The sequence below is a fragment of the Dermochelys coriacea genome, chromosome 11, assembly GCF_009764565.3.
Source record: "Dermochelys coriacea isolate rDerCor1 chromosome 11, rDerCor1.pri.v4, whole genome shotgun sequence".
NCBI classification, from domain to species: domain Eukaryota; kingdom Metazoa; phylum Chordata; order Testudines; family Dermochelyidae; genus Dermochelys; species Dermochelys coriacea.
This window is the reverse complement of record NC_050078.2, coordinates 28,863,705-28,880,134: the sequence shown is the minus strand read 5'-3', so window position 1 is coordinate 28,880,134 and position 16,430 is coordinate 28,863,705. Positions and strand designations below refer to the sequence as shown.

Genomic DNA, 16,430 nt, shown 5'->3' with positions numbered 1-16,430 from the left:
TGTCAAAATAGATTAGCACATCATGTAGCTTCAACCATCTACAGATCTGAGGGCTAAGAATTCCTGGAAGAAATTATTTTCTCTTTTTAAGAATGCAGCATTTTTCAGTTACATTGCTCTGTGTATTAAGAGCTCAGTCCTGTAGTCCCTGCTGAGACATAACCCACACTGGGTCAACAAGCCAAATCCTGCCGATTTTACTGTGTTGTCCCATTGAAATCACTGGGATTACTTGTCTGATTAAGGTAAACAGGATTTGACTCAGAGGGATTTATTATTTTTTATCATTTGTTTTGCAGTAGTGTCCAAAAGCATCAATCAGGAATGGACCATCCTTGGGCTAGGCACTGAAGTTTTACCTAAGTATCAGGATCAGGCACTCAGCTATCAATTTTTTTGTACTTCTCAGTATATTACATTCATCAATTTTATTTCCTACTATATTCTGTAGCTCATTAGATGCTTAGAGTTTGGGACAGATATAGATAGATAGATAGATAGATAGATAGATATAAAATTAAAAATCAAAATAAATAAATTTGTCATTTATTTCCCATACTAAATTCCCAAATGGTCACCACCATGCAAATGAACAAAGGAAAAAGCTAGCAATAATTCAAGTTACTCTCTAAAATAAGGCCATACAGTTTTTATGGCAGAAGTCCTGTCGTGATAGCTCTAAAATCAGATGGCTGGATGCATGTTTTAAAACTTCCCCTGTTATAAAAGATAATGTGCAGTTTTGCTACTCAGCTAATTTTAAGCTTTATTTTTCCATATATCAATAAAAAAAGAAAATATATTTTTCCAATGTGAAAACATTTCAGACTATTGTCTTAAGCCCATCTTATATCATGTTGTGTATGTACATTTACCTTCTATTGTTGCATATAACCCTTCAGGGGTACTATATCTGAAAGAGTGGGGGGGAGGGGAAGTTTCTCTCTCTTTTTGAAATGTGTTTGCTTTGCATTTGACAGCACTTTGTTCCCGATTCAGCAAAGCCTCTAAGAATGTTCTTAACTTGACTTCAGTGTAACTATTCAGATGCTACACTTAAGTGTTTTGCTGGATCAGGACCTTGTCATTTGTCAATTTCTCTATTTTGCTGAGAGTTAGTTTCAGTTTCTGGTTCAGGCAAGAAAGAACATGATGATATCAGGATTTAGGGGCATGCCAAACTCTTCAAGATGTTTTTCAGCAGGAACCACTGTGCAAAACGGATTTGAAACTGAAGAGGAAGCAGGCAGATGTGCACAGAGTGGAAGGGGAAGGGAAAAAAGGGATAAGACTGAGCATGGTTAATGTTACTTTCATGCTCACCCATGGTCCTCTGCTGAAAATGGAGACTTAAAAATATAAGCAGAGGAACCGAAAGAGTTATATTTTTTTAAAGGAATTACTTAAAAATTCCAGCCCGTGTTTTTTAAAAGGAGTTCTATTGGAAACTGAGTTTTTAAAAACTGACTGTTTTAAACTCAAATTTAAAGTGTCCCTTTAATCTCTGAAGCTCCCTGTTTAGCTGCATAGGGGTCAGTTCATTTACCTTTACCTACTACATACTTCCCTGGACAATTAAAACTCGGAGTGCCACCATGCACGATGGACAATCAGCATCCTGTAAAGGACTGTAAATACTTCTGAGTGGTCTTATTAACTGCTAACAGCACCTTGTGCTGTCTCTGCAGCCTAAATGGAGAGATTTATTTCCCTGCCACATGTCCCATGTCTGTGTTACAAGCCAGTTTTGGTAACCTTCTCATCCAGCATAAAGAATTAACATTAGTCACTGTAACAAAAAGCTACCATAATACTGGCCTGCTTCTAAATTCTCAGTGCCACTCCTTCCTTGTCCTTCACGCTCAGGAGGCTGATGCTGTGAAGCAATCATTAAACAATGCAGGCAGATTAGGAGTGGGGTTGGATGAGCAAACAAATTTTATTGTTAAAGTCAATACATGGAATTCTTAGTTACAATAAAATTAAAAGGATATCATATTCACTCTCATGTTTGTTGCTGAATTATAATTAATTGCAATAATGAATAATAATAATTAATTGTGCCGAAATTCTGAAAAGCGAAATCTGAAGCTAGAGCTTTTTTTTAAAAATCAGCACTGAAGACAGTTTGTCAGATTTGTCTTTCAGTTATGTCCCTAACACCCGAATTGAAGACAACATGGGTGTTGTTCAGAGCACAGCTTTCCCTGAGATATTTTTAAGAGTGTAAAGGATAAGAAAGAAGCTGACAATTCCTGTTGGAACACACATTCCCTTTGAGTAAAACTGAAATATTGAAATTATGGGCCTGAAATGGCTCTCTTTGAACTCAAGGGAAAAACTAATACTGGTTTCAATAGGAGCAGGATCAGCCCCCAGGATTAGATTAGAGAGGAGGGAGGAAGACGTGTGGAACAGTTTTCCTTACTAAGAATGGCTAGGACTCGGTTCAAACCAGCTCCGCTGTTGGTCTGAAACAATGCAAATGATGCCGCCAGTGTGACTATGAGGAACATATGGAGTCCAAACATTGACCAAAAAAAAAAATCCCACTGCACAACAGCCAAATAGCATTTTTAACAACTTTTTATATAAGTCAAAACACAGGGTAACAATTAGTGTGTGTAACCATAGCCAGCTACTTTATTTAAAAATGATTTGAACTCACTGCACAGCTTCTCAGATAATCTACATCCATCACAGAACAGAACAAAACTGTACCAGAACCTAAGCAGAAGCAAACAGAAAGCAGAGTTCAAATTGAGGGAGGGAAGTTGTTTGATTGTTTATTTTTTTCTATTCTCTGAACAAAATGCGTCTTCCAGTCCATGCATTTAAGTACATTTTTCCAGGGCATAAAAAGTAATGAGTGCATTTTCTAATAAACACAATTAATTGGCCACTGCTTTAATTAATACACACTTGCAAACTCTTTTTTACTTCATTTGGTAAGAGCCTTCCAAATTCTTTCCGAAGTGCTACAGATTGTATAACGTTTTGGAACAGACCATCTTAATGCTTTGGGACCCAGTCTTGCAAAACCTTACTCATGTGAATATCCTTCACATGAGGAAACGTAAAGGTAAAGACATAGAGAAATTCATACATGTAGGGCCCAATTCTGCAAGGTGCTGAGACTGAAGGCAGTGGAGTTGTGGGTTCTCAGCACCTTGCAGGAGGAATGCAGCATCTCATAGGATTAAAGCCAATAATTCACATAAGCAATAATGGGAGAAACCATCCAATGAAATAATAGATCCTCCCAGCACCACTCCTTCCTTACTTTTACCTCTGTAGTAATTAAAAATGCCCATTACCACCTACAAGGATAGTGTAGCCCAATTCTACACTGAGGAAGCTCAATTATGACATCTTTCAAGAGAGGCAATCTCAGTAATATTCAGAATTTTTATATGCTGTCTAATCTTGTTCACTTTGAAGTTAATGGCAAAACTTCCCTTGACTTCAGTGGGAACTATTTCAAGTCCCTGGTGCATGGCACTAAGGAGTCAGTCTCTCTCTCTCTCTCTCTCTCTCACACACTCTCACACACACACACACACACACACACACACACACACGCTCACTCTCTCTCTCTCTCTCTCTAATGGAATGAACGTCATAAAAAGAGGTCCTGCACAGTTCTCCATTTGGCTGTTAAACATTAACAAATCAAACACCAGTAACAATACCAGCTGCGTGTATAATGGTTGCTCAAGTTAAACACCACCTCATTATTTTTATCTACTTTATCATTCAGAGATAATATTTTGAGAGAAGCATGCTCCTGATGATTTTTCCAACCTTCTCTATGCTTCTAAATTAAGCCCCCAAGTGGGACCACAGGAGTACTATGGGTGCCCTTTCTACTCCCCTTCGTCAAAAGTATAATTCCTTATCTCTTAATGTAGTTTCTCCTTCCCCAACCCAGACATGGAGGTATAAGTCATCTAGCAGCTGGTGGAGGAAGAATAAAATCAGAGGTGGGGTGTGGTCACCCACCCTTATATTTGGGAATTTTTGGAAGTCACTATTTTAAATTTACTGGGTAGTAAACTTTTCAAAAAGGAAACCCTCTTGGACCTCAGGAACAGTTCAGATACAAATTTCCTGACTAGTGGGGATATAGGTTTTTTCTTCTAAGAACTGAGTTATAAAACCATACCACAACCCTTACTTGAGTGGAAAACTATAGCATGGCTTGGCTAATATGTTCCACAGGGGGAAAATATTCTCCGTCCCGTACTATAATCAGGTTAGCAACAGTCATGTTTAAACAGTGCTGTTTCTTGCACATTTCGGACAAGATCTAAAAGAAGAAAAGAAAAACGTTAGTGGACACTACACACAGACGAATTGAGAAGTTGAGGTGTTTCGGTTATGTATTTGGGGAATGGGGATCAGTTATGTGTTTGTTATTTACTGGACAACAGAGCAACCTTTTTTGTAATCATGAACGATTCAGCAGCATCCCTAATGCTGTAGTAGCACCATAGTTAAGGCTGAGCAGCGGTTTCTGTATTTTGAAAAGTCTATTTATTGTTAAATGAAAAATAAAAATAACAATGGTATTATATACGGCATCAGTCTTCATGTACAGTTAGCCTCTTAGGCCCAGATTTTGTCAACTATGTGAACATTGATGGAGTAAGGGAGATACAGTCTGGTCTTTAAGGACTAAGATAAACCAATCGGACATCTTGTAGGAATAAGGATCACCCATAACTCTGTTACACAAGGCATGCTGTTTGTTATATCTACCTGTTGTCTGAGACTTTTTATGTCTTATTATGTATTTGTACAGTGCCTCGCACAACCTGACTACTGTAAACAGAAAAAAATCATCATAATTAGCATCATCATTATGTGACTCTGGGTTTGCAAGATCAGGCTCTGAGTTTTCTGCACCCATTGAAATCCTCATGTGTGTCAGCATGGTGACTAGACATGGACAAAACCACTCACACCCGAGCTTGTCTTATTCTAGAATACTGCCAAAATGGATATTCGTAGAGAAATGACTTGTGATGTATGGATTCAGCCCTGCTAATGTGGGCACCATACAATAACCCTTTCCATCTAGGTCTTTTAGAACAAGCCTATCACTTTCTTTCAGGCTATTCTGAGCTTACTAAAGGCAAGAGCAAGTGACACATGCAGTTTGACAGAATGGGTTCATACCTTCATCAGTAAAGCCCAATAAATTAAGGCCATTATTTGATATGGAAATATGCTACCAAGAGAAAAATACATGCCTACACACCAGCCTGCATATTTTAAAAATCTTTCAGGTTTTCAGACACTGCAATTCATTTAAGGGCTATGAATCTCAAACACGGTAGTTAGCCAAATTTTCTTTGGAGTATTTCTTTATTTCAGATACTAAAAGGATTAATGTCTTTTTAAGTGACATATATGTAGTAAAACTTACAAACACTGTCAAATGATATACAAGCCAGTTTGACAGATGTGTTACCATGCAGTTTTATTTCAACCTATTAATTTACACTGATTATCAGAAATACATTTTCTAATGGTGAGATCTATTAGACAATTTCCTCAAAGAAAGAGATGGAAGTGTCATTGCTTGAATAATTCAAAAATGGTCTGGAAGAAACTGTCTCACATTAGCATTGCAAGGGGTCTGACCAACAAAAGCTAATGGTTTTCCATGTGTAATTTTTATAATTCTATTATACTATGGGGCTGAACTGATACTGGTTTCAACCTAGCATATCTCAAATAACTTCAGCAGAGTTACACTGGCTATATATAAGTGCAATCAGATTCAGTCCCTATATCACAATCATACTACTAAGGCCTGGAATCACAAAAAGACTTAGGCATCTAACTTGTCACTTTAGATGACTAAATTCCAGAATCAGACCCAACCCCACCCCCAATCCTGTAGGTGCCTAAAATCACAGCACCTGAATTTTTGCAGTAAAAGGTGCTTAGACACCTATATTTCTGCCTGTAAGCATGTGCACTGCAGCCCCAAGCCAGGCATGCGGACACCTAAACCCTAGAGCGATGCACTAATGGGGGAAGATAGGCGTTCCTCCACCAAACTCACTCCTATTCATGAGCTTACACAAAACAGCCAAGAGGAGTCCCTGGCTCATAACTTTTAGACCAATCATTAGGATACCCACCTGGAATGTGGGAGAGCCCTGGTTGAAGTCCCCACTCTGCCCAAGGGGAAGAAGAGATTTGAATGGGGATCTATCACCTCTCAGGGACTACCCTGAGCTATAGTCTCCTGAGAGGCGGGAGCGGGGTGGTCCCTCAGTCACTCCTGTTGAAGCTGTTCCACTTTGGATAAATAATTTTTTTTAAATCACTAAAATTGGGACTGGATCCTGGCTTTCCCACATTAGTGCTCTAACCACAAACCTACAGAGTCATTCTCACACTTGCTTGCCGTCTATGGCCCAATGATTCTTTCATTATTTAAACCACAGTGCAACAGCTTCAATAAGGAGAGACTGAGGGAGACCCACATCAGAATATCCTATAGCCCAATGGCTACTCATCTGAGACCTCGCAGAGTCCTGTCCAAATTGCTCAGCATCGTAAGAATGTAAAAATAGCCATACTGGGTCAGACCAATGGTCCATCTAGCCCAGCATCCTGTCTTCCCAGAGTGGCCAGTGTCAGATGAGTTTGGGGAGAATTAACTGAACAGGGCAATTATCAAGTGATCCATCCCCTGTTGTCCAGTCCCAGCACCTGGCAGCTGCAGGTTTAGGGACACCCAGAGCATGTGGTTGCGTCCCTGACCATCTTGACTAATCACGATTGATGGACCTGTCCTCCATGAATTTATCTAATTCTTTTTTGAACCAAGTTATACTTTTGGCCTTCACAACATCCACTGGCAACGAGTTCCACAGGTTGACTGAGTTGTGTGAAATACTTCCTTATGTTTGTTTTAAACCTGCCACCTATTAATGTCATTATGTGATCACTGGTTCTTCTGAAATGTGAAGGGGTCAATAACACATCCTTATCCACTTTCTCCACCCCAGTCATGATTTTATAGACCTCTCTCATATCCCTCCTTAGTCGTCTCTTTTCCAAGCTGAACGGGCCCAGTCTGTTTAATCTCATTTCATATGGAAGCTGTGTCATACCGCTAATCATTTTTGTTACCCTTCTCCACATCTTTTCCAATGCTAACGTATCTTTTTTGAGCTGGGGATGACCAGAATTGCACACAATTTTCCAGGCCTACTTTCTTTGTGAATGAAGCCCTCAAAAGCCCACTTCAAAATTCATTCTTTGGGGAATTCTACTGAATTCAACAGCTATGCCAGGAATTCGTTTGGCCCCAACTCTTGGTGAAATGACAGGAACTAAACACCTTGCAGAAGTTACCTGTGTCACTACCAAGTTTAGTGATCTGCAGACCCCTACATCTGTATATTTTGTAAAGTGAAGGATAGAAGAGCTGATAAAAGCTTAGAGACTGAGACCGACAGTGATCCTAAGCACTATTAAATAAATAAATAAGGACATTGGACTTTCATAGCACTTGTATCCAAGGCTTCCAAAACACTTTACAAACAGTCCTGTAAGGAAAATGTTTCATTACACAGTTTACAGATAGAGAAACTGAAGCACGGACTACAGATTACATGCAAAAGTTCAGTGTGAAGAGGGAAATACTGATGGAGAAATCCTGCTTTCATAGAATTTAATGGCAAACCTCTCACTACCTTCAATGGGAACAGTTTTGAGCCCCAATCACCCACCTGCGCATGTGTGGAATTAGAACTTTGTAGAGCTGCTTTGCAGAATGACGGTGCCACTGGATGCAGTTTCCAGAAAAGCTTTAATGACAGTGGCTTTGAGTCCCCCCACACCCACACCCCCACCCCACTTCCTTCTCATAGTTCTTCAAAACAGGGCTTTCACTGGCTCTAAGGAACCAGGCACACAACATTCATTTGTAAAATGAAGAGGGCCAGGGGATGTTTCATGTTAACATCTCAACAGATATGTGAGCCAACAGTCAAATGATGTCAATCACAGCTCATTAGACAACAATACACTCTGCCAACTCTGCCCTGGCCGTCTCCTCCACACCATGTGTCATCTATAAACATGCACCACTGTTAAAGGTTTAGAGAAGGACCACCCTGTTGTAAGCTCCATCTGGAAGTATAGCTTTTATCCCCAGGTCTCCAAACCCTGAATTCACTGTATCAGATAATAGTACTGGAAGGATGGTGGCTATAAACACATACAGCATAGTTTCTCTACATACTGGTTAAACATGCGGGTCAATGGCTTCCTATTCAAAATAAATGAGTGGTGGCTCCTTAGATTTGTGAACACTTGGCTCATGATGTCAAAGAAAAAAAAACATTTTGAAGAATCTGCTCAAGCAGGAGGTTCCCATATGCTTGAGAGGTTGTGCCTGTCATGGCAAGCACATGATCAGCTGGAATCTGGTTGCCACTTTAGTTCGCATCTTCCACTGGCCACTTAGGAAGTCAGTGATGATAATGTAGGCAATAGCATTGTGCTGCCACTTTCCTGGCATACATATTTCTTGCTTAAAAGTGAGTTTGAAACCAAAGGAGCCATTATTGAAACCAAAGTTCTCCATGTCCACTGAAGGTAGGACAAGCAGTAATGAGCTTAATCTGTAGCAAGGTTAGCTATTAGGAAGAACTTTCTAAATATAAAAAAGTAGTTAAGCTCTGGAATAGACGTCCAAGGGAGGCTGTGGAATCCCTGTCATTGGAGGTTTTTAAGAACAGGTTAGACAAATACCTGGCAGAGATAGTCTAGGTTTACTTGGTCCTGCCTTGGCACAGGGAGCTAGAGTTGAAGACTTCTCAAGTCCTTTCCAGCCCTACATTTCTATGATTATTTCAGGCATCCAATTGAAAGGGCAAAATACATATAAACGTCAACTACATCACTTGATAAAGGGTAAAATAAACACCACGCTGCTTGCAGATACAGACACGAAAATAAACGCTTGCTCTCTCTCAAGAAGAAGGCTAAATCTTTATCTTCTACTTTCTTTTCATCAGTTTGCATGTTACATATATCCGGTCACATGAAATGTCTTTCTGGAACAACAGGGCAGCCAACTATTGTCCCCAGCTAGTGAAAGCGATCTACATTAGGAGGCACATTGCACAACAGCAAAACCAGTGGAAGCCCATTCATATCGTCAATCTCTAAAACTGCAGCACGCAAAGTTGTTAGGCAATGCTTTGCAAAACTGCTAGAAGTTCTAGGCTTAAAAGGGTTAAGGTGGCCAGGTGGGCCAATTAACTCCCCAGGCTACACCTGGAGGGAGGAGCCAGGGAGCAGGGATTGATTAAATGAGGTTTAGTTAGACAGGAACAGGAAGGGCCCGTATACAGCCCAGGAGCTGAAAGGGGTTGCAGGAAAAATAGTCTGCAGTTATTCTCTAGGAGAAAGAAGTGTGTTTGGAGTGAGAGGGGCTGCAGGTTGAGACAGGATGAGTGAAGAGACTGAGACGAGGGCGCAGCACCTGGAAAGAGCTAATCCCCACAGCAACCCAGAGCAGGTACCTTTAGCAGTGAGTGATGCGCGTGACAGTGCTAAAGAGTTTATGAATAGTTGGGACCATTTTTCACTACCAAAGTCTGAGCTCAGATAGTATGGTCATAAGTGACACAGAAAAACCCAAAATAGAGTTGATTATATTGATGGAGAGAAAGAGAGTGAGTGAGTGAGTGAGTGTGTGTGTGTCCGCACGCAAATAAACAGGGTGTCAAAAGCTCACTCTAGGTACACCTACACTGCCCCCCTCCCAAAAAAAAAAGCTTCCCCAGTGAATCTCAGACAACTGGGTCTTCAGACTAGGGCTCATCGGATGCACGTACAGAGCTAAAAATAGCAAATAGCAGTGCAGACATTCCAACTTGGGCTGGAGCCTGGGCTCTGAAACCCAGACGGGGGATGTCTCAGGGTATTTCTACACTGCAATTAAAAACCCATGGCTGGCCTAAGCCAGCTAACTTGGGATTGCAGGGCTCAGGCTAAGGGGCTGTTTAATTCTAGTGTAGATATTCAGACTGGAGCCCATGCTATAGGAGCCTGTGAGGCAAGAGGGTCCCAGGGCTTGGGCTGTAGCCTAAGCCCAAATGTCTAAACTGCAATTAAATAGCCCTTAGCCCAAGCCCTGCAAGCCCAAGTCAGCTGGCACGGGCCAGCCATGAGTTTCTAATTGCAATGTAGACCCACCCTCAGAGCCCAAGCTGGACTGCAATATTTAGCATTGTAGCGCAAGCCCCATTATCCTGAGTCTGTAGATCTGGGCTCTGAGACAAGCTGCTGCAGGGTTTGGGGTTTTTGTTTTTTTTTATTTTTGTAGTATAATCATGCCCTCGGTGCCTTGTATCACTAGAATAATAGTTCTATAAAGAAAAGTCTGTACTACAGAGCTGGGAAGACTCTCCAGGTTTCACTGTAGTAGGAACAGAAAAGTGTGATGCAGCCAATCCTGGAGAAAATATTAATGTCTATCTCAGTTGTGCACCATCCAGCCCATACTCACAATGCATCTTCAGTGGTGTTGGCAGCACAGTTACACACTAAAGAAACCTACGTAGTGTAGGCAGTGTTGAACCTTTTTTTTTTTTTTTTAAATTAAAGAGAGCCTGGAACATTTCCCAGGTAATTCATCACCTCTTTTAAATTATACTCCTCAGACCACAGAGAATGAGGCTTACCAAAGAGGCAGTACGACAAACTATTCTGTGGGTGACCCCTCCTCAAATATATAGTTGTTAGCAGGTTAGCAAATGCCAGCTGGTACACCTGTTTGCCACATATGCACAACTCTATCCATGCCACTGTTTGTCCATATTCACAACAGACCACATTACTGTTTGGTAGGTTATTTGGGAGAAAACATTTCAAAGGGAGAGAATGAAGAGAACAGTTAATGTCAAGGCACTTGCATGAAAAATGTGGTCTTGTGCTTTCGATCATGAACACACATGTTGTCAATGTTTTTCCATCTCTGTGGCTCTCTACTCAGATTTTGCTTGAGGACAGAAAAGTAAAACTTAAGGTCCCTGTTTTGGATCTGAATGGAAGAATTCTTGTACATATGACATCACTGCTTGCATACAAGAACAGAGAAGAATTGTTCAGGATGTTGTTGCATACACACAAATAGCGGTGATTGCAATGAACGCTGTTCTGTGCAATGTCAAAAACAGTTTTGCTAATTTCATTTACATTAAAAATGATATTGACATGATCAGCAAGCCCTTTTAGGACTACAGTGGGAGTTTAGGGGTTCAGAAGGTCAGATTTAGACCTTACCATGTCCATTTTGTCTTATTTCTCAGAATAAATCTCTTATCCTTATATCTCTCCCCTCCCCCCCCCCTTTTTTTTTTAAAGGATACTATTTCTTTCACACTCACTCTATCACCATGACTCTCAGATTATGGTGTTTGGATGGGTGGATCACAGAGTGAAACACTCTGAGGACAAGCCATGAAGGACTGAGGGTCAGGGAGAAGAGATGAATGTCATGAAGGCTTTCCTTTTATGAAGTTGTCAAACTGTTTCTTAGCAGTTGTGATGAATATCAATCATCATGACATCATGTGTAAATACCAAGTCATTGGGGCAACTTTTTTGTTCCTGTTCCAACAGTGGCCTGTGAGCCTCTTAAATTTTGGGCCCAGCTTTGCAGCCTTTTCTCAGAGGAGCAGGCTTGTCATAACCAGACCACTCCAGTCAGAGTACATACTATATGCCACCCCCAGGAGTAAAGGCTGCAGGATTGCGCCTTTGACACTTGCAGCGTATCTACAATCCAGCTAATAATATATATCCCCTGCTCCTACTCAAGTGAATGGCAAGATTGCTGTTTACTTTCATAGGAGTGCTGGATCAAGCCTATATGGTTGCATTAAAAGCGTGCAACACACATGGCATTCTCACACACTGTCTACTCCTTTCACAAACTAATTCTGCCATTGATTATAATTCAAAAGCAGTTTTTCTTCTACAGACCATTGACATAAACTGATTCAGATTTAGTCTTCTGGATAGGTTTAGGCATAGTAGGCTTGATTCTGATCTCTCACACATGGTACATCAGTGTTACTCCCATGAGTTCAATAAAGTTACTTCTGATTTGCACTGATAAAAGTGAGAGCTGAATCAGGCTCCCTTAATATGTCTAATAATCATAACACCTTGCCATTTGATATATCAGTGGGGTTCCTACTTGAATAGGCTTATTCTTTTCTCAGCCATGATAAATCTGACTGGGTCTAACCAGAAATAGTCTAAACACCTATCAGTTTGAGTCTAAGAACTGTTCCTCGAACACCAGGAAGTATTTCACAAGAGAAGGTTAGTCTAGACTAGAATGTGACTATAAATTAATATTTAACAATTCAGGTTACGGTATACATATTTTCTTGTATAAATTCCTCTCCTTCCTCTTTGTGTGCCAGGGTCTTCATGGTATACAAGGAAATCATTTTCACAAGTAAGAATTGCAATATTTTTGTTGATCTATATAATCTACTCAAAATATTTAAATGTGAAACAAAATATGCACTTTTCCTAGAGCATACTATATAACATCAACAAAAGCTATGTCCATTCCTTGAAGGCTGTCCTGGGAATTTGATTTCAAATACTGAATCATGTATACTATGCAGATAAAGATATTACAAGATATATGCTTATCTGTTCTGTTTAACAGCCAAAAGTAATGTAAAATCAGCACCAGAAATAATAGCAAGAAATGTATATACTTATGTATGTGTTCCATGGAAGGGCTGAGTGTTTGATTTTTGCATTTTACTTCAATATATTTTGGATTTTTTGCTTCATCCAGACCTCTCTTAGTCCTTCCCCAGACAGCACGCTGGGATTTCTAGAAATTGCAAACTCTAAGGAAAGTGAATGCACCACATAACTTCTTAACCTGTAGACAGACAGACAAATGCACAGCCCCACCAAGTATTTTACATTCAGTTTGTTAATTTTTTTTAACTCACTCAGAAAAAAATACACATACATTTTCTTAATTTGTGATTGGGAAATTCAGAATTAACAAAACACTTCACACCTTTACTAACGTGTCAATCATTTCTTAAAGATTAACCCAAGGCATATGTTATTAATGAACTACAATAATGAAATCTCTAAATATTATGAAAAACTGATAATCTCAGATGAACAGAAATTCATTTCTTACTATGACTTCTATAACAATAGATTGTGTGTCAATGCCCCCCCTTTGCCACAAGTTCACTCTCTCTCTTTAGCTCTCACACTCTGCATGCCAGAGTGTTTTTTTTGGACTTTAAAGACATTACCAGATGAAGTCCAGATAGAAACCACATAATAGGAATGTATTTCTAGTGAGAAAGAACTTTACATTGTGAAGGTAAGTCACATATGTGGCACACACTATAGACTTCTATAAGGGCACACAGTATGAGAGTAATGATAATTATTACATATTGTATTTCCTAGGGCACCATCTAGCAGGATAGGGGATTAACATTCACAAAATTAGAGAGGCAAGTAAAGACAAATGCAAAGTAGTCTGTTCCCTCAATACCACATTAGTGCTTTTAGCTGGACTTGAACCTAGGTAGAAGAAAACTATTGCTACAAATGCTGATTTCCATAACAAATTATACCGTTCAGAGACAGGGAAACAGAACTGATCGTGGTGTAGCAAACAGCACAACACACAGCCTTTGCACATAAACGGCAACGCACTCTGTTACCCTTTTATTTCCCAGAAAAGAGTTCACAAAATATTCGAACTGCGAACACCTTAGTATAGCTTTCACTGCAAAGAGCAAATTGGTAACACACGGGGCAGGTCATTTAATCCGATTCTTTTTATCTATTACCACTGCGTTTGTACCGAAATGTTAGTGATACCACTATCTGAGAGCAGACAAGACCATCACTGTGGAAGTCTCCGTAGCCTGAATCCGGTCAGCCTTTTGCACGCTCTTGAAACACTTTTCGGGTCACCCACCCAGGGCAAGATTCCTAATGCACGTACCCCAGCTTTATAAAAGCCAGGGGCTCCTAGCCTCCATCTCTTAGTCGTAGTTTACACTGGTGTGCACGGGATCAGACTCTGGCCTGCCTAGTCCTGGGGCGAGGGTTAAACCAAACCCCCTTCCCGGGGGCAGCCAGAGACACCGCGCCCCCTGCAGCTCAGCGACTGACTGAACGGCCACGGCTTAGAAATGTCTACGAGACCTGCCCGCGGAACAGAAGGAAAAGGTGGCTGCTTTACAAAGGGAAGAGACGCGGATCAGGAGCGGGTGTGAAGTGGGAAAGAGGAAGCTGCCTCAGGTATTGAGTGCAAGGCCCCAGTAAGCACCGGCGGGCAGCTACATCTTTTCGGCTCTGGGGGGGAGGCTCCAGACGCCACAAAGCTGGTTCCGAACCTGTCACGCCTTGATTCCGCCTCAGCGACTCCCACCGCTCCGCGCGCCACAACCCGCCCCCCGCTATTGTGCCCCAGCAGCGAACGAGGGGCAGCTCGCTCCGTCTCGGCCTTTAAACCTGGGGTCTGCCAACTGAACGGCCGCGTTTCCCGCACTAACTTGGCCACAGCCTGCCTCGCCCCCTCCCCCCCCCCCGCCCCCCACAGCCGCCACTTCCCAGCCGCATGGGCCGCCTCTCTCCGGTACAAAGCGGGGGGGAGGGGGATGGTGCACGCGGAGCCCCCCGGCAGCACCTCGGAGCAAACCGCCCAGCCGGTGCCCCGCTCCCCTGCAGACAATGGGTGAGCGGCTCCTACGGCAGCTTGGCTCCTTCCTACACATCCGAGACACGGGCAGACCCCTGGACATGGAAGCTGAAATCCCCAGGGACTGGTAGCTTCGATCTCCCCCCCCTACACACACACACACACACAGCCTCCCCGGGGAGTCCCGGCCGGGCGGGGGAAGGGGATGGAGACTAAGGCAGAGCCCCCCCGCCGTGGGGCTCCGGTTTGCTCCTGAACGGATCGCGCCGGGGAAGACACGCACTCACCAGGACGACGGCAAATCTCTCCTCCAGTTCACCTGGCTCGGGCATTGGCAGCTTGAGAGGCATGTTGTGAGCCCTGAAGTCCGTCTGCTGAGAATCCATGCTCCCAGCATTGCCCATGGCGATGGCCCTTCCTCGGAGAGGGGCGATTTTTCCTGCTCTTCCCCTCGCTCAGTCTGTGTGCAATGCACCGCACAGCCTCTCTCTCCGTTATTCCTTCTCCACCACCCCCCTCCCCACTCGCCCCTTCCCCTCCTCCCTGGCTGAGCCCGATCCGGTGTCCCCCCCCCCCCCCCGCCCCAAACCAAACAGCCACGGGGAAGCGAGTTGCACAGATCTAGGTCTCCCTCTAGCACTGGCCGTGGAAATGATCTACTTCAACCTTCATGCTGGCTTTCTCCTCTCCCTCCTGCCCAGGGCAAGCTCGCTCTCTCTTTCTTCGGGAGAGGTCGTTAGGAAACCGGGATCTTATCTGCATGTTGCACAATTTCCACACCACTCCCCGCTCGCAATCCTGATGGTGAGATACATGATTCCGGCTTAGCGGTCCCTCTTGCGCCCCGGCTACCCCTGATGTGGCTGCTGCTGCCTCTGACACATACAAGCTGCCCCCCCCCCCACACACACACACCACACAAAACTCAGACGAGCCGCAGCAGACTCCGATTCCAGACAAACGCACACCCCAGCCAGCAGCAGCACAAAGCCCCCTTTCGCTAGCCACCTCCCATGAGCCGCTCTCCGCCCCCCGCCCCGGGGATAGCTGGGACTCGTAGTCCCTGCCTGCGGTTCGCGGGGCTCAACATGCACACTCAAAAGGAGCCATACACAGCTAGCCTTAAACCAGATCGCACGTGGAAACAAACTTGTCAGATCCTAAGGAGGATTTCTATTTTTTTCCTACCCACGGTTCCCTAAACACAACATTGTTTGCAGGCCACAGATATTCAGTCTGCTTTTAGTATAGCCAACCTCCAAATTTTAAATATTTTATGAGAGGGTGAGGAATCATAATGGCCATGAGATGATTTATTTCAACCTTTATCACAGTATATTGTGAAAAGAAAAGGAGTACTTATGCACCTTAGAGACTAACAAATTTATTTGAGCATAAGCCTTTGTGAGCTACAGCTCACTTCATTCGATGCATTCAGTGGAAAATACAGTGGGAGATTTATATACATAGAGAACATAAAACAATGGGTGTTACCAGACACACTGTATCGAGAGTGATCACTTAAGATGAGCTATTACCAGCAGGAGAGCGGGGGGCAGGGGAACCTTTTGTAGTGATAATCAAGGAGGGCCATTTCTAGCAGTTGACAAGAACGACTGAAGAACAGTGGGGGTTGTGGGGTGGAATAAACAAGGGGAAATAGTTTTACTTTGTG

At 42.6% G+C, this 16,430-nt stretch overlaps 1 protein-coding gene across 9 annotated transcripts in view; it reads right to left on the bottom strand.

Moving 5' to 3' along the window:
* Positions 1 to 15,774, bottom strand: part of FMNL2 (formin like 2) — a 259,549-nt gene extending 243,775 nt beyond the window's left edge. For 4 of the 9 annotated variants that reach the window (XM_038421460.2, XM_038421462.2, XM_038421461.2 and 1 more), the window contains exon 1: positions 15,043 to 15,774. In XM_038421460.2, coding sequence (XP_038277388.1) covers positions 15,043 to 15,159 — 117 coding nt within the window. In that variant the 5' untranslated portion in view covers positions 15,160 to 15,774. The remainder of the gene's footprint in view (positions 1 to 15,042) is intronic. The other 5 variants (XM_038421457.2, XM_038421468.2, XM_043505122.1 and 2 more) reach the window with 2 other exon arrangements.
* Between the last annotated feature and the right edge of the window lie 656 nt (positions 15,775 to 16,430).